Below are 23682 nucleotides of genomic sequence, written 5' to 3'. Positions count from 1 at the left end.
CACAGGTGTGCCACAGCCACTGGGATCTGCTGGGGATCCCCAGGTGAGGCTCCTGGGGCACAGAAGTGACTCTGTGACCCCTTCTCCCAGAACTGGACTCTGATCCTTCATGTTGATACTCGTTTTTGTGCTGTATGGGTGGTTCTGAGAGCACACAACACCGACAGGGGAAAAGTCCCCTGGCACCCACCCTCAGCTGGCACCTCGGGGACATGTGCACCCTGACGCTGCTTCTCGACACCATTCCCGTGCACTGACCAGGAGAAAGAACCCCAAATTCTCCAGCTCTGCTTGGGGCTGAGGTGAAACCAGCCCTTACCTGTCGCTGCTTCAGGAAATCCAGGGCAATCTGCACGTTCTGCAGGCGATGGAAACGCATCCGCCCCTTCTCCCGCGGCTGCAAGACAGAAGCAGCAGGTTCAGGTCGGGCTTGTCAGGCTGGGCTGGCAGCACCCCGCATGCACAGCCCCTGCTGGCCATCCCCCCCTGCTCTGCATGCCCCAGGAGCTGCCCCCCAGGCTCAGCATGCTGCTGGGACCCCCCTGGACTCCATGGTCCCTGCTCTACCTTCCATTGTGAGGGTGCTGAGCCCTGGCCCAGGTTGCCCCCAGAAGCTGTGGCTGCCCCATCCCTGGCAGTGTTGAAGGTTGGAAGGGGCTTGGAGCAACCTGGGCTGGTGGGAGGTGTCCCTGCCCATGGCAGGGGTGGGACTGGATGAGCTTTAAGGTCCTTTCACACCCAAACCAGTCTGTGACTTCGTGATTCTTGCTTAGGAGGCAAATCAAGTCATTGCTATGCACAATCCTGATGCAAGAGGGCAAAAAGCCCACAGTGGAGCATGGAGGTGGAAAGCTCCTGAGATCTAGACCTGCTCTAAGTGCCACCAGACCCTTCTGGGTCTGCACCAGGCTCTGCATGGCTGCTGACAAGCCTGGCTCAGCCTCTAGATCTCAGGGAGGGATCTGCCCCACTTCATGGGCAGCCAGATGAGCCGGGCTGAGCAAAGAGAGAGTTACCCAAGTGGGGACAGAGTCCGACCCATCCATGTGGGAGCAGAGCAGATCTGCTCCACTGCAGGACATGAAGACCTGGGCAGTGACCAGCTGGAGGTCACCACAGATGTTGGAGAAGCCCTGACCTCAGCATCAGCCCTTGCAGAGCTGGCTCCGCTCCTCCATGTGTGGGCAGGGGCTGCTGCTCCAGGTACCAGGTCTGAACCCTTGGGGAAGGGGGCAGAGGAGATGCCCAGGGCTGTGCCCATCACTCCTGCTGCAGGGTGGGGGTCCCAGGTACCTGGTGGCTGAGCTGTGGGTGGTACAGGATGCTGGGTCTGCTCAGAATCAGCAGAAGGGGAAGGATGGATGCCCAAATCCTGATCTCAGCCTCAATACAAGGCATCACCAGGATGCTCTGACCTGTGAGGACACCCCAAATCCTCCAAGTCACCTTCTTTCCCCAGCCCAATGGGGAAGAGCTGCCCCAGTGCTACAGCCCAGCTCCTCCTGGAGGGAGGTAACACCATGCACATGGGAACTGTCACCCAGAGCGAGGGGGATGAGGGACATCCCTTCTCTTGCACCTGAGCAAGGTTTTGGTGTCCATCCCCTTTGGGGTAACCCTTGGCTGTGGCTCACTCCCACCTCCACTCACATGCACGGGGTCATCAGTCGTGTCCTGGACCCCATGGTGGCACCAGCCCCACAAGAAGGTGCCCGTGCCCAGAGCCTGTCCATGCAGTGCGAGGTGAGCAGCCCCCGGGGGGGCCTGGCTGGGAGCAGCGTGCAGAACCCATCCCTGTCCCCTCCCGCCCCGGTGGAGGGGACACATGCTGTCACACCAGGTGGGTGGCGTGCCCTGACTGCCGCCCGACACCGCAGCGCACGCTCAGATGATCCAGGTGACAGCCCAAAAACCAGGAGGTTGGCACCGGCTGCCTCCTTGGGGGCGAGCAGGGTGGGGTTTAGCCATAAAACCCAAAAAACCAAACCAAATCCAACAAACACTTGAAATGGAGAAGAGGGGACACTGGGCTGCACCGGACTGTCTGCCGGCACTGAGGTGTCTGCCACGGTTCTGCTGTGGCTGGGACCAACTCAACCTACTTCTTCATCATCATCATCTTCCTCCTCATGCTCCTCGCTGCTTGCACGGCACCAGCCCGGCGCTCTCACCAGGCGAAGGCTCCGCTGAGCTGGAGGCTCTATGTGCTAACCAGGAGGGCAGGGAGAGCAGCGAGGGGAGGGTGACACAACAGGGAGACAGAATGGAAACCAAAAAATGCAACAACCCGGGGACAAGGGAAAAGTAAAGAGCCAGGGAGGGAGGTGGCTGGAGCCCTGGCTCACATCTGGGAATTAACGCCCGTTCCCCCCCTTCCTCCCTGGCTTTGAAAGCTGAGGAGAAGGAGAAGGAGAAGGAGAAGGAGAAGGAGAAGGAGAAGGAGAAGGAGAAGGAGAAGGAGAAGGAGAAGGAGAAGGAGAAGGAGAAGGAGAAGGAGAAGGAGAAGGAGAAGGAGAAGGAGAAGGAGAAGGAGAAGGAGAAGGAGAAGGAGAAGGAGAAGGAGAAGGAGAAGGAGAAGGAGAAGGAGAAGGAGAAGGAGAAGGAGAAGGAGAAGGAGAAGGAGAAGGAGAAGGAGAAGGAGAAGGAGAAGGAGAAGGAGAAGGAGAAGGAGAAGGAGAAGGAGAAGGAGAAGGAGAAGGAGAAGGAGAAGGAGAAGGCAAGGCAAGGCAAGGCAAGGCAAGGCAAGGCAAGGCAAGGCAAGGCAAGGCAAGGCAAGGCAAGGCAAGGCAAGGCAAGGCAAGGCAAGGCAAGGCAAGGCAAGGCAAGGCAAGGCAAGGCAAGGCAAGGCAAGGCAAGGCAAGGCAAGGCAAGGCAAGGCAAGGCAAGGCAAGGCAAGGCAAGGCAAGGCAAGGCAAGGCAAGGCAAGGCAAGGCAAGGCAAGGCAAGGCAAGGCAAGGCAAGGCAAGGCAAGGCAAGGCAAGGCAAGGCAAGGCAAGGAAAGGAAAGGAAAGGAAAAGGAAAAGGAAAAGGAAAAGGAAAAGGAAAGGCAAAGGCAAAGGCAAAGGCAAAGGCAAAGGCAAAGGCAAAGGCAAAGGCAAAGGCAAAGGAAAAGGAAAAGGAAAAGGAAAAGGAAAAGGAAAAGGAAAAGGAAAAGGAAAAGGAAGAGGAAAAGGAAAAGGCAGAGGAAGCTGTCTGGATCACAAAGAGCTCAATCCAATTTTTCAGCCCCCACAAAAACTGATTTGGCAGCTCAGAATACAGAAGAAGTTTGGAGATCTTTGCCCGGAGACTATTTTAGGGGAAAGTCAAAATAATTTCTGCTGTGCTACCCTGTCACAGCCATCGGGAGCTTCCCAGAGCTGAGGGAATGTGGCAGTCTGAGGAGGAGGAGAAGGAGGAGAAGGAAGGAGGGGAACTCTACAATGCTGAAGGAATAAGAAAATGTTTGCTCTCCACTGATTGCTCAAACCCAGCTCATGATCTAAAGTGCTGGGCATGCTGTCACAGAAGGAGTTTCAGTCAAAACCACTGTTATTTTCATAGTGTTACTATTTAAATAGTGAATAGTATTTTAAATATGGAACCAAATCCAGAAGCTGAAGGTGTCTGAGCCTTCAGAAAAAAGGGGGTGTACCCAGGGCACCATCAGCCAGCTGCTTCAATCCCACATTTGGGTGGTATCAAGAGACCAGCCTGGGTACACAGGTTTGAGTGAAAATAAAGACAATAATAGTAATAATAATAAATAATAGTAAAAATAACAACAGAAACAACGACAGACATTCGAATACAAAACTATGGCATAAGAAATGACAGGAGATGGCTGGGAGGGGAGCAGGGGCAGGAGGGAAGGGGCTCAAGGGGGGGGGGATACACACTTACCAGCTTCACTCCCGACAGCACTTCCAGGAGGGAGATGAGGTTGTGGCCATCTCGTAGATCTTCATAGAGGTCGTTGATGTGCTTGCGCACCTGTGAGAGCCAGGGGGGACAAACCCTCAGATCTGCTCTCTGCAAGAGCTTGGAGGGAGGAGGAAGGCAGAGGCACCCACCAGCTGATGTCTCCCTCCCAGCCACCTCCCATTTCCAACAGTTATTCCAGAACTATCCCCAAGGAAAGCAGCTTCCTATTACCAGACGACCTGGTAGAAGCTGCTGCCAATTTTTTTTTAATGCATGAAATCAAACTATTAAACCATCCATACTCCAGGCAATCCTGTAAGAGTGCAGGCAGAGCAATGTAGAAAGAGCAGCTCAGTCCTGAAGCAGTGGTTTAATTCCTTGTGCTATACCTTAAGTCTCCTGAAAAAGCTTCCAGCTGGGAGCAGAGGAGCTTTCTGCAGGCTGAGCATTCACAGATGCTTTCCCTGCACGCCCAGACCTTACCCTGGGGTTTTACTGGACTGGGAATCCCCAGATGTTTTCCCACAAAAAGATTATTCTTTCTTTCCTCTCCTTAGAAAGTAGCCAAAAGCTTGACACAGAAGTTTGCAAAGCTGGCAGGAAAATACAGCTGTGACATCTGATGCCCAAAGGACTTAAGACTTTTGCTTTTCCTTTTTTTTTTTTTTAAATGAAGAATTAAAGAACACTTGGCATTAAACAAGAAAAGCAGGAGGCTGCTTGCTAGCTGTAGCTCCAAGCATCTCCCTTCACACACTTTTGGGCTTTTCTTGATGCAGGGACAACCCTCAAATAACAAAAAAAAAAATAAAAAAAATCCTTTGATCCCCTCATGGACGGGCAGCAGGATGGGGAAGCCTGGTGCTAAAGCAAGAGCTGGGTGTTGAGGAGGGAGATGTAATGACAAGGGCTGTGTGGTGATGTTACAGTGCCCTCCAAAGGCACCAGACCATTTCCACCACAACCACCTCTGAGTGCAGTTCTATATGAATGCTCGAATCCAGTGCAAAAATTCCCAGACAAAACCAAAAACCAATCGAGATTTTTTTTTTTTTAAAGACATTTATCTGCCAATCTGGAGCCAGAATTGATAGATTATCATTTAACAGGCTTGATAATAAAATACACAACTCTTACCTTCATCAAGTGTTTATTGACCCATTTAGTGAAGGTTTTCTTTTGGACTCTGTCCCGTTCATCTGTCAAGAGAAGACAAAGGCATCTCTGGGTCAGTGTTTCTCATGCAGAAACTCAAATAACTTTGAAATGAGGGGAAGAGACAGAGGGATCGTTGCCAGTGCCAGGACCACTGACCAGATCCTGCACCCACACAGGGGAACAGAAGCTTTTTAGTCCTGGGTTGGGGCAGGACAGGTACCATTCCTGTGGCTCCAATGTCTCACTCGGGCAGGGAGACACGAGCATCCAAGGAAAAGAACAAGTTACACTGGATTTTTCTGGGGATGAAGAGTTTCATTTAAATAAAAGCACCACAGATGATGGGGATAGGTATAGCCACAGCTGGCAGCAATAACTGAACCCCCAAAATGTGTCACCCCAGCCCACACACCCTCATCCCCTTGGGGAGGCAGCACAGGGAGGTGGGTGGGGATTGCCTGAGCCCCCTTGCTTTAGGGGGGTGTCCCCCTCCCCTGCCACTCCCAGGAGCTTTAATGCATTACATAAACCCCAGATGTCCCAGAGCAGGCCCCCACTGGGCACCAGCAGCACAGACAATTAGCAGCTTATTCTACCCTTGTATTTTTGGTTCATTGGATTGTCTGGATTTAACATTTATTTCCGTCCCATGGCTCAGCCAAGGGCGCTCTGGTCAGATGCTGGGAGGTCCAAGCACCCATGGGACAGAGTGACAAAGTGGGTCCTGTCCCTGGGGGGTCCGAGTCCTTGGGGAGCAGCAGGAGTGTCCACCAGTTCTATGGGATAGTGAAATGGGAGATTGCTGGTGGTGCCAAGAAGAAAGGTGGAACGGGGAGAGCTGCTGGCAGGCTCTGAGTGCATAAAATAACACCATGTGAAACTCAGGCGAGAAAGAAGAGGGCATGGGACAGGATCCCCATGCTGGAGGGTCCCCTGGGGTGCAGGGGGGGTCCCTGCCTCCCTCTGCCTGAGCAGTGAGGAGGGTTCAGTGCAATCCTGACAGCCTGAGCCAAATGGGATCTCCTGGTTTATAACATCATCTTAGAGGAAAGTGCCTCGGTCCTGACCCACAGTATGCAACTCCAAACCTTCTGAGCACTGCCCCTGCCAGCCCAGGGGATCCCTGAGATAAAGTGACAAAGGACAAAACCCACTAACCCAAGACAACCCTTCAATGCCACGTTCCACCAGGCAGAAGCACCTCTCGTTTTGATTTTAAGACAAAAATCAATGAAAAGGGAAAAAACCAATATCCCTCAGCTCGGGCTGCCCAGCCACGCTGTGTCCTGCCTGGATGGCCCCATGGCCCCTTCCTGGGGTCCTTGTGCTGGCCAGGCAGCCGTGGCTCTGGGGGCTCTCAGGAAGACCTCTGTACACCTCAGGATTTCGAGGCACCATCTAACACCCCTCTGACACCCAGAAGCACAGCAGTAAAACAGGCACACATCACTGGCATGGTGCTGGGGATGCTTTCCACACCTCCCCTCCATCCTGCTCCATCCCCACCTGAGCCTCATAACCACATCCTGAAAAGCCACCCCCAGACAAGCCACGGCCACCCTCACCCTCACCCCCACCTTGCCAGACTCCAGCTTTGGCACAGCCACGGTGCTGCCGCCTGGCACCGCCGGCCACCGCCTGCCATCGGAAGCCACGTCACCCCCACGTGTTTTTAGGGACTTTTCCTTATTCCAACCCCCCCCCAGGAGCCACAGTGCCAAGTCCTTTCCCATCCCTGGCATAAATTCAGGGCGGATAAAGCTCAAGCCATCCCCTGATGCTGGCAGCACGGTGAGGGCTGGTTAGAGGCTGGGTGGGGGTAGAGGATGGTGGGTACCAACCGATGCAGCACATCCGGCACACCAGGCAGGCGCTCAGCCGCCGCTTCTCCCCGGAGAGGTATCTCCTCTCCATCACCAGAGCCCGGGACGGGCAACGCTGGCACCTGGCAAAGCAGCAGCTCCTCCCGGCTCCTGAGGAAGGGTCTTCTGGCAGCACCGGTCGCTCACCAACCTCGTCCCCCGCGGGTGCGGGTGGGTGACTTCTCAACCGCGGCTCCTCCCACCCCACCACTTCCTACCCCTGGCACAGGCAGCGGCCGTTCCTCCTCCGGGCCATGGCTGCAAACCCCACCGCAGCCTCAACGGGCGCTTCCCGGCGCCGCCTTTGGGTGCTGCCAGCCCAGGGTGCCACCGGCGCGGCGGTTCTGTGCCAGCAAAAATCCTCACTGTCCCGTGGTGCCGAATGGTCAGCAAAGCTCCCAGCAAGGAAGGGCAGAGCTGCTCCTCCTGCAAGCGAGCGAGAAGCGGAGCAGAGCGCGGCGCAGAGCATGGAGCAGCTCCCGGCTGTGTCCTGGGGGGTGCGGACACAGGCTCACCCCACCGAGCTGGGTACTGCCCCGTGGGCGAGCTCTTGGCTTGTTTTTCCTCGTCTTGTTTTCCAGTTAATTGCACCGGGGACGGGAGGGACAATGCTGAGCTGTTCTCTTCGCTCTCACTGGCCCACCAGCAGCTTCTTCCCAAATCACTTCCCGGGTCCTGAGCGCCAGGACCCGGCTGCAGCCCCGCTCGGCATGCGGGGAGATAACGGGGGCCTCTTTATCACCACCTCTCTTCCTTTTCTTCTAAATATAATCCCTCTGCAGACCTCCTGCCAACGAGAGCCCTGGCCGGGAGGGCGAGAGGAGCCGGGCTGCTGCTGGGGGAAGGCAGAAGTGTGTCCCTGAGCATCGCAGGGAGCACGCGGGGACGGGGATGTGTCACCACGTCCCACGCGGAAAATCGGCAGCGAGACAGCTCTGACACCGGATCCTGGGGGTGCCCACAGGCCAGCGGCTCCTCAGTGTGCTCCTTCTTCTCACCTCCCGCAGAAATGTGGGGGGGGTTCTCTCCTTTTTTCATCCCATCTCACCATTTGGGTGGTTCCTGGGCTCTAACCAGATTACACCTCCCCACCCTGTGCCTGCACTATCTTCTGAGCTAATAATAATGCCCGGTCACTGCTCAGTAACGATGTTAAAGCATTGCAAGCTTATCTCTCCCTGGTCTCCCTGGCTAATCTTTTCCAGAGTAACTATGATAAGCAACTTGTTGCAACCCCCTCCATGCTGGTCCCCTCCCCTGTCTAGCAGGGGTTCACTGGCCCTGACCACTTGCAATCACCCTGTCAGGGGACAGCGAGCAGAGGAGATGGCCAGGGCAGCAGGTGGGCAGGATATGCCTGGATGGAAGGTTACTGAGATCCAAGGAAATCTGCGCTGCTCAGAAGACAAACCAACAGTGGGCGAGGGCGAGTGGGAACACTGGTAGCAAATGGAGACCCTGCTGCCAGCAGCACCAGTGAAAACCACAGCCCATGACCAAACCTGCCTGCACGCCACAAAACCATTCCAGCCCCGACGATGCTATCGGAGCTGCACGGATGCTTCCAGCTGCAAAGTGCTTTCGTGTTGCTGCTTTCCCAAGACAGGTCAGACTTGCAGAGACAAAACCTGGAGGAGCCTGGCAACAAGCAGCCCCAGTCCCACTGAGACACAGCCGTGCTGTCCCTGTCCCCATCCCTGCCCAGGCAGAGCCAGCACCAGGACACAGGGACCACCGTGGGACAGCCTGGGAATGCTCTGAGACCTGACCCAGCTGCTCCCTGGGGCAAGTGAGGATCTGGGTTCAGATGCCTGCACCTCAGGAAAGAAAAACTCCCACCCACAGTCCCACCAGACCCCAAAGGGATCATCCCGAGGAGAGCTCCAGCAGGCCCCAGAGACCTTCCCACCACCACAACCCCCTGCACAGACATTTCCCCCTTTCTGTTTGCAGCCTCCATCCTGGCAGCCTGCCTGTTCCCAGCAGCTCCCAACAAGCCCAGCCAGGAGCTGCCATTCCCCCCAGCATCTCCTCCATCACTGCTGCCCCCATTGCTGGCTGTCAGGCTCCATCACCACTCACCTCCTCCCACCTCGGGCTGTAGCTGCCCAGTCCCAGCTCTGGGTGCCAAGGGGATGGAGGGTGCCCGGTCAGGGTCCCACTGGCACCTGGACTCTCCAGTTCTCCCCTGGGATAACCATCCCTGGGAGGAAGCCCAGAGAGAGCTGGGGGGGTTTCAGTGTCCCCCATCGACTCCTTCAGCCCACTGGAATAAAACACTTGGAAGCAGCTCCCAAGCTTTCTGCTGATTAATTCCTACTATAGCCAAAGGAAAAGGGGAGATCTCAGAAAGGGGCCTGTGCTGGATGAGTTTGCAGAGATCTTGGGGACATCCCCGAGCACGGGGTGAAAGCAGCTCTGTGCTTTCAACAGCGAGAACCAGCCACAGGGTGAAGGAGGGTTTTGTTGTATAGAAACAAACTTTGAAAGGGTTGAAACCCATCACTTCTGCTTTGAACTCCTTCGAGGGAAGCAAGGAATGGGAAGGCACAGTTTTGGTTAGTTATTTTTGGTTAGTTTTTTTGGTTTGTTTGGGGTTCTTTTCAGATGGGGGCTATGCAGAAAATGTGGCTGGCTGAGGAGCATGAGGTATTTAAAATGTGCCGGCTGCCAACTCGCAGGCTGACATAATCCATCCTGACAACAGGCAGGATTTACAGAGCCTTTGGAAACAGAGAGGAAACAGTGCCTGATTCAGCCTGGAAGAATGCACAAGAGATACCTGCAGTGGGAAACCATCCAGCACTGGGGTGTTTGATGAGGGAGACACCTGAGAAGTGGCAAGACAAAGGAGAGCTGGATGGGTGATCAGCAGAGCTGGACGAGCACTGCAAGGCAACAAAACCTGCTGCAAGATGACTCTCATCCTCCCGGATGCTGCTCCTGTGGGGTGGGTATTACCTGACCTTTACTGGGGAGGAGTGATGAAAGAAAACATATTTGGACACACCTGCTGCTTGCAACGCTTGGCACCAGGACTTTGGTTCCAAAACGGATGGATTTGTGCCGGGCAAGACAGTGGCAAGGGGGTGAGGAGCTGGGAGGTGACAGTCATGCTGGGAAGTGGCCCTAAACAGAGCTGGAAATGTCACTGCATGACACTAAGATTAAGTAAGTAGATGAGGGATAGCAGGGTCAGCAGGAGGAATTGCAGCAAGGAGGGGTTAGTGGGTAACAGGGAGCATTTGTGCAACTTGCTCTCAGTCTCTCTCTCCCTGTTGTCTTAAGGGAGAAAGGAAGAAGCAGATCCCAAAGCAATATGGGGGGGAAAAGTCCCTGCATGCTGCCCAGGCTCAGTGATCCTGCTCATTCACATGGAAATAGAGAAAGAAAAGGGAGAATTGGTCACGGACTCAGTGAAAAAGCGAGAACAAGCACTGCTGGGAAAAAAAAAAGGGGGGGGGGGGAGGAATCAAAACAAACAAATCCCAGGAGGAAGAGGTTGGGAAGGAGAAGGAGCTGCCGAGTCCTCACCCGGGGCCCGAAACTATCACACATCCCTGTAACAAATCCTCGCCCTCCTCAAGCAGCAGTCATGTGCAAGCCCTATTTTGGGAAACTGAGGCAGGGTCAGCCCCAGCTGCTCGGTGAGTCTCTGCCAGCACAGGAGCAGCTCCCGGGGCCGTGTCTTGCCGCTGCCGCCATTGGTAGTTAACCAAGACGCCGCTGTCACGGCAGAAGCCGGGAGGCAGAACACCAGCCACGTGTCACAAGCTTGTGCTGAGACAAAAAGCAGCCTCACCCCCAGCAAGACACCCCCCGGCCCAACCACTCCCACCCCCCACGTGTGCTGGGAACGGGTAGCAAGACCAAATTTAGGCACCAAAACCTCTTCCTCCCCCCCCAGCATGGGTGCCGGGGCCACTGGGAGGAGGATCCCCATCACCGCGTCCTCCTCCCCACCAGCCACCTCTGTCCCTGGCCGTGCCACCACTGTGGCTCTCGGGGAGGGAAAACAAGCTGTGACCCTTGCCAGCACCACCATCCTAGTGCCACCCCCATCGTGGGGACCACCCCTACCTTCTCCGCTCCGGCTGCGCCAGTACAGGACGCCGGCGATGCCCAGGATGTGGCTGAGGACAAAGGCAGCGGGTGGCAGATAGGAGCTCTCCGAAAGCGGCATCGTCCCCTACTCCCAGCCTGCTATCCCGAGCCTGACTTTGAATTTCTTTTTCCTGAAGCTGCCTCTGTTGGAGCCCGGCATCGCCGGGAGGGCGAGGGGACTGGGAGGAGGCCCTGAGCTGCTGCCTGCAAAAAACTTCTGAAAACTTCCTGCCTGCGCCTCTGCCTCCAGCTGGCTGTGTCCCCAGAGCTGGCAGGGCTTGGGGACAGCCAGCGTCGCCGCGATGGGGCCAGGGAGATTTGGGAGCTGGCAGGGGGGGTGGGTGGAGGGAGAAAGCGTCAGGACGGCTCAAACATCTTGCCTTGGTGTTCAGGCAGCCAAACTTCATCCTTCCCCCTCCCCCCTGCCCCCCCCCCCCGGCTCCAGGGGCAGAGACGTCATCTCCTCGATTTCCATTCCCAGCCCCGCTGGAAGGTCGGCGGCTGCGGAAAGGGGGATCGGCGGGAGCAGCTGCTGCACCGGCATCACCCCAACACCCTGCTCCTCCCGGGGGGCTTGGGAGAAGCACAAAACCTCAGTGTGTGTCCCTGGTGGGTGGCAGCTGACAGCCCCGGTGCCCCCTGCTTGCGGTGATGCCGACACACCGAGGGCAGCCAGGATGGAGCGGGGAGCGGGCGGGAGATGCCGGCAGCGCTTCGGAAGTGCTCAAGTGGCAGCAGGCAGCTGCCTGTTGGGGGCTTGGTACCCCAGGCTTGACCCAGTGGTGGTCTGGACAGGAAAATTGCCCAGTAAGAAGGGTAAAAAGCAAAGGAAATCAAGTTTAGGTTTCTGGCTGCTGAGAACCTTGAGTCAATTTCCCTCACCAGCCCTGCATGCCCAGAAATAAATATATTAGTTGCCAAGAAGCCCCCAGAGTGCTCCAACACAAAAAACAAAGGTTCAGCCACCTGCAGCCTTCCTGCAGCCCAGTGCCACCAGCACCACAGTCTTGCACATCAAGACTTGGGCACCATGAGACTCTGCAGCCCAACCCCAGCCCCATTCATTAAGGGTCAGCACCATGCTCAGTGTTACTTTGGGAGTTTCACTTCTTTTCAGAACCGTTTGTGGCAGCAGAGGCTCAGAAAGGGCACAAGGAAACTGAGAGCCCCTAAGCCCTGCCACAGCCCAGCAGTTACATCCCAGCCCTTTTGCCACTGTGACCACAAGCCAAGCAGGTGGAGGCTGTTCCCAAAGCCTGGTTTGCTCTGAGAGCACGTTCTGTGCTGTGTTTCCCCCCCACACCAGCTCCTGGGGGAAGAAACTTGCTCTTAGATATAAAGTTGTCATGAATTAAATTCTCATTTTTTTGTCTTAACCTTCCCAGTAGGGCTCAACCAAGAGTGCTCTGTCCTGCTCGGTGGTGAAGGGGGAAGCTGTGAGGGTGAGGAGGGACAGCATGTCCCAGTTGTGGGTTCCAGACCTGCAAAACCTCAGCCCAGCTTGTGCTTCAGAGTCACACATGGCCAGAACTGGACTGGCCACAATCTGGCAGCACTGGGATGGTGAATCCCAGACTGGTTTGGGTTGGAAGGAACCATAATGATCACCTAGATCCAACACCCTGCCATGGTCAGGGACACCTCCCACTACACCACGTTGCTCCAAGTACCATCCAACCTGGCCTTGAAAACACCTGAGCTCTGGGGTGTCACCCAGATGCAAACAGAGATTTACATTATATTTATAACACCAAATCCAACAATCACAAGCTGATCAGGCCCAGAAAGAAAATCACATGGAGCAAAACATGGGAGACTCAAACATCACATGGCTCCATGGGGGACCTCTCAAACATCGTTCAGGCTAATGAGATGAGTGACACAAAACAGAGTTACCCCAGGGCTCAGTGCTGTTGCAATATATTTTCCAAAGCTTCAGCTCTGATGGAATGAAAAATCCCCCAGCATAGTTTGCATGCAAAGCAATCTGCTTTCTGTTAAGGCAGAGGAAGAGCTGCAGGAGCAATGACTTGCCAGCAGGCACGAGGCCACCATAAATGGGCCCATGGTCCATCCTGAGTGGGGCAAATAGCTGCCGTGGCTGGATGAGGCTGGGTTGTGCTGGTAGAAAAGACTCTTGGAAGCAGGAGCTGGTTTTCCTCATCCTGGTGGCACCCATGGGGGGCTCCACTGCTCCTGTGCTTCCCGGGTGCTGCCCATGCAGGAGAGTTGATAGAACACAGAGAGCACTGCCAGCTGCTCCAGAAGGACAAGCCTTTGGGCAAGATAAACACTTTAAATAGCTATAATCAGATATAAATATATGTATTTTGTATATGCATAAACACATATATATATGAATAACATCTATTTTTACATATATAAATACAACTTGCAACTGCAGGAAGCTGATACTGGCTGCAGCCCAGCCAGAGGGAGACCCGAGGGGCAGGGAGCCAACAGTGGGGTTTGGGGTGACCCATTGGGGTTTTGGAGGATTCCCAGGCCTGGATGCAGCCACTATCCCCCTCCTGCTCTCCTCCACCCTGCCATAGAAACCACCCCTCACACCCAAAACACAAACAGCTCATTTTAGCCCCTTGCAAGGCAGCTTTTTCAGCTTTGACTTCACCTCAAGCCCAGAAAGGAAAGGGGTGGGGAGATGACACGTGCCTCCTGCCTGCTCAGGAATTTGGGGAGCAGAGAGGCTGAGTTCTCACCCCCCTTGCCTGACTCCTCCTGCCTCACTGAGTGCCCCGAGCAGCATCTTCATCCCTGTGCATCACTCACCACGGTGTCACCCCCACCGCTGCCTCCTCCCCAAGTACCCTGTGCCCAGGTTTTGGGGTACCCCATGGGATGTCTGCAGGGACACTGGGCTGCCCCAGTCCCCCTGAGCCCCCTGCCTGAGTTTTGGGGCACCCCAAAGGACATTTCTGAGGCCATTTCCTGGCCCCCCCTCAGCACCCCGTTGCCCCCCCCCCAGGATTTGTGGTACCCCACAAGACAGCTCTGGGGACACTGGCTTCCCTGGCCCCCCCCAGCTCCAGTCGTGCCTCTCACCCGGAGCTGAGTCACCCCTGGCTTCAGCCAAGTGTTTTGTGGGGCTGATCCCCTCCCCCATCATGTGCCTCCCCGGTGAGTAATGCTCAGCCTCTCCAGCTCCAGCATCTCCTTATATGACCGAGGATGGAGCTGGGCACGGCCCAGGCTTCCCCAGCACTGCTCAGGAGGTGAGAGCACCTTGGCATGGGGGTGGGAGATGCCACCAGGATCCTACTCTGTCTCCTGGGTGCTGTGGCCTCCTAGGAGGCAGCTGAAACCCCAGGGGCTCAGGCCAGGGACACGAGTCCCCAAGGCCAGGGAGGTGGCAGCCAGGTGGCACTGTGGAAACACCAAAACGGGTGACATCAGATGGTGATGGCAGCCAAAGCTGGCACCCGGTGCCACTCAACTTTAGTAAAGCATCCCTCCAGGGCTCTGCTGTGCCCAGGACAGTGGGGGGTCCTCACCAGTACCCCCAGCCAAGCCCCCTAAAGTCCCCCCCTCCACCCAATGGAGGGCATTGGACGTGGAAGCGGTCACGAGAGCACCAGGGGACCTAGAGGGGTCTCACAGTTGGGGTTGCTCTGCAGCAAGGTCACCCCATGCTGGACAGGGGACTCCTTGCTCCTCACAGAGTGGAAAAGAGCCTGACAGCAGTGCTGAGCACACACAAACTCATGACCACAGTACAGGAGCCAGAGCTTCCTGCCGGGCTTCCTCTCCCTTGCTGCTGTTTTTTCCTTCTTTGCTGGAGCTTTAAGGGCAAATCTCGGTCACCTATGGCAGTGACTGAGGAGGGGAAAGGGAAGGAAACACTGGATTTCTGGATCAGGGATGCCCCAGGTGGACAGCAGACACCCACCACATCAGAGGGCGAGGAGCCTGGCTGGCTCTGGCCTCCACTGGGGTTGGATGGTGGACAGAGTGGGCAAGAAAATCCACTGTGCCCCTAAAACTGATCCAGGGTCATCATCTCCTGGCCCACAGCTTCTCCCCCTGCTTGGGGCAGTTTGGCCAAACCCACAGCAACGCACAACTCTTTCCAACAACAGGAAACACAGCTAGGGATGGACAGACAGAGGGTTCAGAACACCACGTCCCTGACTACTGAGAGCACCCCCAGGTGCCGGCAAGCACGGGCAGGACCCTGCCGGGGCGCGGGGGCTCGCTCCACCCTGGGAAAAGAGCAGCAAGAACAAAGATGACGTTTCTTATGATCCCAGCTATTGAAAAACAAGGTGGAACAGAGGCAGGTGGTGGCTTCCAGCACTGCCCAGCACATCCCTGTGGGACGAGCTCCTCCGCTTCGACTCAACGCCCTCTTCTCCTTCTCCTCCTCCTCTCCCCTATCCCGGTGAATCACCCGCCCGTGCGTGTGCGGGCAGAGCCGCCCATCCCCTCGCCATCCGCCGGGCCCCGACGCCGGGCCCTGCCTGCCTGCCTCCAGCTCCTGGCAGAGCAGGCACATTCCCCACATTAAAACCTTTCCTTCTGGCTTTCGTCACCCCGGAGCAGCCGTGGAGCTGCCGGGAAGGATGGGGTGAAAAAGTCCGCAGGGTCCCCATCTTGGTACCTTCGGTGTCGCTGCTGAACTGCAGGGATGAAAAAAGGGCTGAAAAAAAATGAGGACTAAGAAACCTCCCAAGCATTCCTCTTTGTGGACCTGGAAAACCAACCTCCCCAACACTGTTTTCTGTACAAATAGGGATTTTGGCTTGGGAGAAGTATCTGAAGACCCAAGTGCCCCGTTGTCACCCCACATGTTTGCAGGGGAACTCAAGCTGAGCTTACCCGTAAGACCTGGGGCAGCCCCAGGGCCATCCCCCAGACCAACACCTGCACCCATAGAGCAGCACAGACAAATATTTAACCACAAACCTCTCAGCAGAGGAGCTGCTCACACTGCCAAAGGTCAGCTGGACGTAGCAAATCAAGGGATGAGGGGAGAGGCTGCACAGAAGGAGCCTCAGACCCCGACAACTGCCTATAGGAAGTTCTGAGGAACCAGCGAAAGGAAGTGGTGATGATAATTCTGGTGATGTTCCCCCTTCCAGCAGACGTCTGGGCACCAAAATAAGAATTATAGCTAAAAAAAAAAAAAAAAAAAAGGACTTCCCTTCCCATGGCAGAACTGCCACCCCACATCCAATGCTGCTTTGGGTAGTGGTGGGGACACGGGACAGGACCCCAAGGATCACCTCATTGCTGGGACATAGAGGGAAAACATTAAGATGGTTTGAGGTAAGGCTGGAAGCAAACATCATTCCTGATGGCTTTCATTCTGCAAAAGAGCTGCCCTGGACTGCCACCTGCACAAAGCTCAATCTTTCCTCAGCAGCATGGCTCAGGGTTAACTCTGGTAGGAATCCCCCCAGCACACAACCACTTTTCAGAGTCTACAGGAATGCGACATCCCAACTTGAGACAGACTCAGATGGGATGGATGGAGACACCAGAAGGACCTCAAGAAACTACAAAACAACCCAGAAGGTGACTGCTTCCCTTGGCAGCAGCAGAGGGGAGGTGTGCTCACCCCAATCCCACAGTTCCTGAAGGAAGGAGCAGCTGATGTCCCCAGGGCACCACTGTGGAGCTCCAGCCTCCTCTCCTGGGTGGGGTTTACTTTCTGGTGCCCCAGATTCAGCACCTTTCCCCAGGATATCTACAGCCATCAGTGCAGCCAGTCCAGCTGCCCCCCAACTTGTCCTCCTCTGTGTGTCCCCAAAATGACCCAAGATCACCTCCTCTCCCACAACATGGACCCCAGCAGATTCTCAGACCCAAAGCCAGAGGCTTTGCTAAGCCACCTGCATGTGGTGCCATCCTAGACATGTCTCACTCAGACCCCCTCCAGCACCAGTCGGGCTTTTGAACCCTCCCTCTCAGCAGGAAACCAGGGACATCACACTGGAGAGGTGGCCGGGGTGATCTCACTCCTTCTTTCCCAGTGTTAAAAACCACCATCAATCCACGCAGCTGACTGCTGAGGCCCTCAGGTTTTTGCTGACGCAGCGGTTCAGGCATTATTTCATCGCTTCCCACTTCTCAGAAACCTCCCCTGGTTCGTCACCCCCTCTGAGGATGCTGGCAGACAGCCACACCGTGCTTGCTCATTAAATGATGCTATAAAACTCCTGGCCAAGCAACCCGGGTTCCGGGAAAGCACCGAACCTCACTGAGCTGGCATCAACTTGGTGGCATCACCCTGCAAGGAAAGAGCAGGGGATGGGGACAACCTGCATAGAATCATTAAAGTTGGAGAATAATTCCGAGATCATTAAGCCCAGCCATCGGCCCAACACCCCCATGCCAACTAAACCATGTTAGAAATTAAAGCACTGTTGGAAGACAGACAGCCAAGCAGCAAAGGCAGCTCCCAATCCACACAGAGAAAGTGTGTGCTGGAACTGAGGAGGATCCACAGGGAGAGAAAGAGCAATGGGCTCCTGGAAGAAAACACTCCTGCTTTTTGGGAGGGAGCAGCACCATCCCAGCTTTAGGTGTGGAGGAAGGTTTGATCACACACTTGTGTGAGAGGACTCACACGTCTGCACGCTCTCCAGGGGCCTGTGCTGACACAGGCAAGGTGGCATCTTTCCCAGGCTGGGGGAGGAGAAGGAGGAGGAGGAAGAAGGCGATGCCATCTCTGGGTCCCTCCCTGCCCCTCCGGCCACAGGGACAACGCCACACACCTCCACAGAGCCACCACCTCTGCTGCTGAGTAAACACCCTCGGCGTTCCCAGCACACCCTGCCGGCACCTCAGCAGACAGAAACCACGCAAAACCAAAACAAAACGAAAAAAAAAAAAAACAACCCCAAACCAAAAACACACAGCAAAAAAGTCCCACCACAAGATTTGTTGAGAGCCCCGGCAGAGCCCAGCGCTGGAGAGCAACCCAAGCCCTTCACCCACTGAATCCTTCATCCACTCCATTAAATGCCTCAAATCCTAGGGAAAATCCCCTAAATGAATGAAGTCCCAGGCTCAACTCCACTTGGAGGAGGAGATCAGTTGGGGGGGGTGCAGAGCTGCACCCCAGCACAGCCGAGCCCGGGGAGCTGCAAGGAGCCGGCAGAGCCGGGATGGGCATCGGCGGCTCAAGGCCACGCTCTGCACTTCCCACAGCGGCAGCTCCGGGAGCAGGAAAGCCGGGGGCGGAGGGATTGCCAGCATCAAAACTCCTTTTCTCCTGCCTAACAAAAGGCCCGGTGTCTCCGCAGAGAGGCTTGTTATTCCAACGCCAAACCAAAGGCTGCTTGGCAGCAGGAGGAATAGGAAAACGTTGGGCTGGTGGGAACTGGCCGCGCTTTGTTTGGGGAGGGCTTGGGTGCTCTGTTTGCTCAGGCTCCAGGCAGCAGCTTGAGATGTGAGGGGAGGCAGCAGGGTTGGATCCCCGTGACTGAGCTGTACCCCCTGACTGAGCTGTACCCCCCAGCACAGCCATGCTCCCAGCTCTGGAGCCCCCGGTCCCACTCCCTGCAAAGCGCGATGCGAAACAGCACAGGGAGAAAAGGCAAAGGGAGCTCTTGCAGCCCAGTGTGCACCCCAAGGTGCTTTTAGGAAGCTGGGTTCCTCGTTTTTGATGCCTTCACACACACACCCCACCAAGTTGTGTCCTGTAAGGCAGCCCAGGGGCTGACCAGAATCACCATACTGCAAACATGAGGAGAGCTGGTGGACCTGCCAGTCCCTAGCCCGCTCAGGCCAGGAGTGCAAAACCCTCTCTTAGAAATGTAGGCAGAAGCAACTGATTTGCCTGTTTTCCCCTGCAAATGGAGGGCAGGCAGGCAACCTTGAGCCCTGATCTCATTAGATGTCCCAAAATAAGCAGTGTGAAACCTGATTAGTGCCGGGCAGGAGGCACGTGAAGAAGAGGCAGAGCCTGCTCCACCAGCCAGCCCCAGCACCCTTCGACGGGAGATGGGGGTCCCAGCACCCTGAGGAAGACAGGGATGGGGAACAGGGCACCTCAAGCTCCCATCTGGTCCCAGTCTTCCCATGCTTGCTTGCCTGGCATTGCCTCATGGGCTTTACTCATGGTTTGCACCATGCTCTGAAGTGATGCTTCATCCCAGGTGCTGCCACCAGCTCCGGGCCAGCCTTAGCATGCAGCAGAGAGGAATTTGGGATTAAAAATAAAAAAAAAACCAACAAACCAAAGAGAGGAAGGCAGGAGCCTGAAACTTCTGTTCCCTAGAGACTCAGTGTCCCACTGAGAAACTTAATCCCCATTAAAAAAGAAATTAAACAAGGTGGTTGCTAACATTACTCTGCATGACTGCATTTAAGCCCCAGATCTGCTGGATTTCATCAGCCTGGCCCAAGCCCATCAGATGCTCTTAGCAGAGCTCAGCTGAACCTTTCAGGAGCAAAAACCACCTCTAGCACCACAAGACTCTGGCGGGAGACCTGCAAATCATCAGGAATCCACAGGACTAGGAGTCCCTCCGGCCGGTCACGCTCTCCAGAGGACACCCTGTTGGATGGCTATGTTGGAGGAGAAGCACCCACCCTCCCTTGGGAGAAACCATCCATGTTCTCCTCCCTGTCCAGTGGGAGACGGGGCCGGGAGAGCCGCGCGCCGGAGGAACCGAAAGCCAGTGGGGCCTCCACCCGAGCTGGGCAGGGCAGATGGTGGCCCCGAACCTCTTATCATGCTCAGCCACCTTGGGAGGGCTGCTCGGGTGCTCCTGGGGAAAACCATCACGTGCTGGGATGAAAGCAAACAGCGACAAGCTGACAACTCCAGCACCAGCCCCACCATACACACCAGGGCAGATGCTGCTGCTGCCTCCTGCTCAGATCTCCCTGTGCTCCCCACCAGAAAAAAAAAAAAAAAAAAAAATCCTCTTTTTTCACTAGCAAAAAGCCAGCAGAATTGGGTGGTAGGAACCAGCACGGACCCACGGGCAGCTGCCTGGCCAAGAGGAAAATCTGAGCCCAATTTCCCTGGGGAAAACACATGGCACGACAAGGTCAGATGGAGCCAGGAGATTAGCCAGCACGCACGGGAGAAGGCCGAAAAGATGCTGGATTTTATCTGGCTGCCAAGTAAACAATGAATTCCTCATTAAGTGAAACCAGCCATCCTCCTGCCCACCGGTAAAATTAACCCAGCAATAAATTTATAATCAAATGGGTTTCCTGAGCCGACCTCAAGCTTCTCACCACCTCAGGGTTGTGGCACTGGGAAACCCGAGATGGCGACGGTGCGGAAAGTCTGGGTGACCCCAAACCCACCGGGGCAGGGTCCATCCCAGAGCAGCATCCTTTGTGCCTGGCGTAGAGGGGGGATCCAGAAGGGTCCCCTGATTTCATCCCAGCCATACGGGCCCAGGGCACCGGGATGTTCTCCAAGGTCTCGGGCTGGACCCGGCAGGGCTGACAGCGATGGATGCTGGCACGACGCCGGGGGTCAGGGGCCTGGACTTGCACACAGACATTTACATATGAAATGCTCCCAGCTCCAATATCCGCTGCTGCCTCCATCTCCCCGGGGAGATGAACAGAGATAGGGGGTGGGGGGTTGGGGTGAGGGGAAAAGAAACCTCTCCAGCAATAAAACCTTCTCCAGCTTTGTCCAGCCCCGCAGCTCAAGAGCAGGCTGGCTGGGGCTGCTAACAGCACTAAGAGCATGCTGAGCTACACCACAAATGCCAAAGCACAGCCCAGCCATCACCATGTCGAGGGGGAGCACGGCAGAGCTAACCATAACCACCATGTCTATGCTCAGATACCACAGGAAACACCCCAGTGGTGTGAAAGGGGTGGCTGTGCCAAAAGAGCTGTCTTGCCTCCACGAGCATTCCCTGCCCCTTCCCTCACCACGGTTTTCTCCTGCCTGCACCAATTCCTGAACCAAAGCTACAAACAGCTGTGGTGACAACCAGCAAGTCAGCAATGCCTGGGCTACAGGCACCAAAACAGACCCAAAACTGCAGATTTGGCTTCTTGGGGACTCATCATCTGGGATTTCACATTCCACAAGAGCGCAGGAGCCGGCGCAGGCAGCACTCCCAGCAGGGCTCTGGGCAGCACCTGGAGCAGGGAAGGCTGCCAGATCAGCTCCTGCAGCCAGTCACCTTGTAAACACCATTAATAATGTCATTCCCTCTCCCCTGCACCTTGCTCTTGCCGGCAGGAGGGGAATTTGCAGAGCCACAGCTGGAGACGGGGCCCAAAACTTTGGGCTTTCAGCAGCAGCCCCAAAATGCAGAAGGGGGTCACTGGCACCCAAACCAAGCACCCAAGCCCGGCACCCATCTGTGCTCTGGCTGCCCAAGGAGGTGCAGATGGGGAGACAAGTGTGGCCACAGGACAAAGCCAGGCAGCAGCACGGCACACCCAGCCGGCACACGGCGACTCAGGGTTCCTTTTACATTGATTCCCAGTGCCAGCTGCAATGAGGCTCAGGAAAAATTTATGATGGACATCCCACCAGCATAAGAAAGTGAATTATATTACTCCTGGATGCGATAACTCAGGGCAGCTGTCAGGCACAGAGCTGTGGGATTAACCCTTCATGGCAGCCCCAGCAGCGGCACGGGAGGGTGGGGATGTTGCCAGCCCGACTGGTGACAACTCCTTTGGCTCTCTGCTAAATTAAACATTGAATTAATTCACCTTTGTTATCCAGTGGGATCAGCTGGAGAAGCCCAACCGTGCCAGGGCTGGGCTGTAAGAAGGGGCGAGTCACAAGAGGTGCTGTTAAATGACAGGTGATGGCATCCCAGATGCCTTCTGCTTTCCTCCTAGCAGGCAAATCCCAATTGCAGCTGGCTGGGAGTTTTAAGAGTGAAGAAAGCTCCTCTGACAGGAGGGAGGGGAAGAAAGAAAGGAAGGAAAAAAGGGGAGGAAAAAAATCCAATGGAAGCCTCTCCTGCTGCAGCCAGAGCACCAGGAAACCGAGCTGCTCTCCTGCTGCCCCTGCACCCCGGGCTCGCTGCCGGCTGCGGCGGGGACAACGGCCGCCAGCATCCAGCCATCTGCCAGGGGCTGGCCCAGCACGATCGGGTGTCAGAGCTTGCTCTCCAGGGACAGACATCGAGGCAAGAGAGGGCAGAGCATCGGGAATGAGGTCTGGAAAGAAAGGAAGGTGGGGGGGAAAAAAAAAAAAGCACCAATCCGCACCCAGGTGCCACTGTGCACCCACGGCTGGTGGGATCCACACCACGGCTGGTGGGACCCAAGCTGGGGGAAAACCCCTCACTGGACCTGCATCCATGCCTGAGCTGTTGGAACAGCAGCCAGCTCCTCTCCTTTTAGCAGGATTTTGAGCTCAATTTCTTTTCCAGTTGTTATTTGCAAAGCAGCTTCCCCTGCTTCCCCGCATTACGTATGGGGCTGGGTCAGCCGCTGCCCCAGCTCTCGCTTTGTGCCCAGACACAGGGCTAGAAATCCAAGTAAAAGACAAAAGAGGGAAGTGAAGCGGAGCCATGGAAAGCACCACCCCTCTGGCTGCCTCCATGGGAAACCAGAGTCTCCTCAACCTCCCGGTGGGACTTGATTTGCCTCGATCACCGATCGACAGCAGATGGTGGGACCCTGCTGGAGCCCGGGGAGGAGCAGCTCAAGCTCCCTGCCCGTGGCACATCCGTACCGTGGAGGCTCAGAAATACCTTTCAGGGTGCCGAGTCCATCCAGGAACTTCTTGTACTTCTCCAGGTTCATTTCTCAAGCCCAGATCACCCTGCTCCTCAGCTGGAGGGCATCAGGGTGCCCACAAGCCCCAACCACCGTCACCGTTCCGTCGCCGTTGCCCTTTGACCACTGCAAGCCCAGTCCTCGCGTTTCCTTATTTGATGAAGGACATTAAAACCTCCCCTGGCTGAGGCCACCCCCCTGTTTTGCATATGAGTCCAGCAAGTGCCCCACACCACCCCAGAATCCCCCTCCTCCACGCAGGAGGCTTCAGGGATTGTATATCCTGGGGATATTTCCAGCAAGGAGCATGTTTGAGAGAATTGGGAGGGGAAGGGAAAAAAAAAAAAATAAAATAAACCAACAAGGTTTAAGACTTGGAGGCAGAGGACAGGGGAAAATGCAGTCAGTGGCAGAGCAATGCCAGTCTGGTGGCTCTGACACCAGGCCACCAACCTGGGAGAAACCACCAAGAAATTCCCATAATGTGCTGGGGAAAAGATCCAGAAGCAGGCAGGGCCATGTCCCTCCTGCCTTTGTTCCCCCACTCACCCCATGCTTGTAAGAGAGGTGCTGTCAAAGACAAAAAGGAGATCTACTTGTTTTAAAGGAATTTTTGGGAGCAGGAACCAGCCTGGTGTGACCCATGAGGATCCAAGAACCCCCTCACTCATCAGTGTCCTTCAGCAGGACCAATGTCCACTGGGCACATCCCAGTACTTCTGTCAAATCAAATCAGAAATAACAGCAGCAGCACCCATCCCCAGAGCAAGCAGCATCCCATGGCAACACATCATCCCCAAAACCATGAATAAAATGAGTTTGTTCATCCAAGAGACCCCAGAGGGGGGACACAGGGCCCGGCTCCTCTGCAGCTCTGGGGACAGACAGACATCTCTGGGGACAGACAGACACTGGAGTATCACTTTCCTTTGTGAGCAGAGCAAACCCCACGGGCCAGTTGCTG

At 55.7% G+C, this 23682-nt stretch overlaps 1 protein-coding gene across 21 annotated transcripts in view; it reads right to left on the bottom strand.

Moving 5' to 3' along the window:
• The window catches only part of MACF1 (microtubule actin crosslinking factor 1), a 137325-nt gene that overhangs the window by 99376 nt on the left and 14267 nt on the right, over positions 1–23682 (bottom strand). For 10 of the 21 annotated variants that reach the window (XM_071767530.1, XM_071767534.1, XM_071767535.1 and 7 more), the window contains exons 2-5: positions 5041–5102; positions 3883–3972; positions 2103–2207; positions 320–397 (exon numbers count right to left, since the gene is read on the bottom strand). In XM_071767530.1, coding sequence (XP_071623631.1) covers positions 320–397; positions 2103–2207; positions 3883–3972; positions 5041–5102 — 335 coding nt within the window. Of the gene's footprint in view, positions 1–319; positions 398–2102; positions 2208–3882; positions 3973–5040; positions 5103–6902; positions 7054–11003; positions 11216–22693; positions 22835–23682 lie in introns of those variants that run through there. The other 11 variants (XM_071767537.1, XM_071767548.1, XM_071767550.1 and 8 more) reach the window with 5 other exon arrangements.

The sequence above is a fragment of the Heliangelus exortis genome, chromosome 24, assembly GCF_036169615.1.
Source record: "Heliangelus exortis chromosome 24, bHelExo1.hap1, whole genome shotgun sequence".
Lineage (NCBI taxonomy): Eukaryota > Metazoa > Chordata > Aves > Apodiformes > Trochilidae > Heliangelus > Heliangelus exortis.
This window is presented reverse-complemented; position numbering and strand designations above follow the sequence as displayed.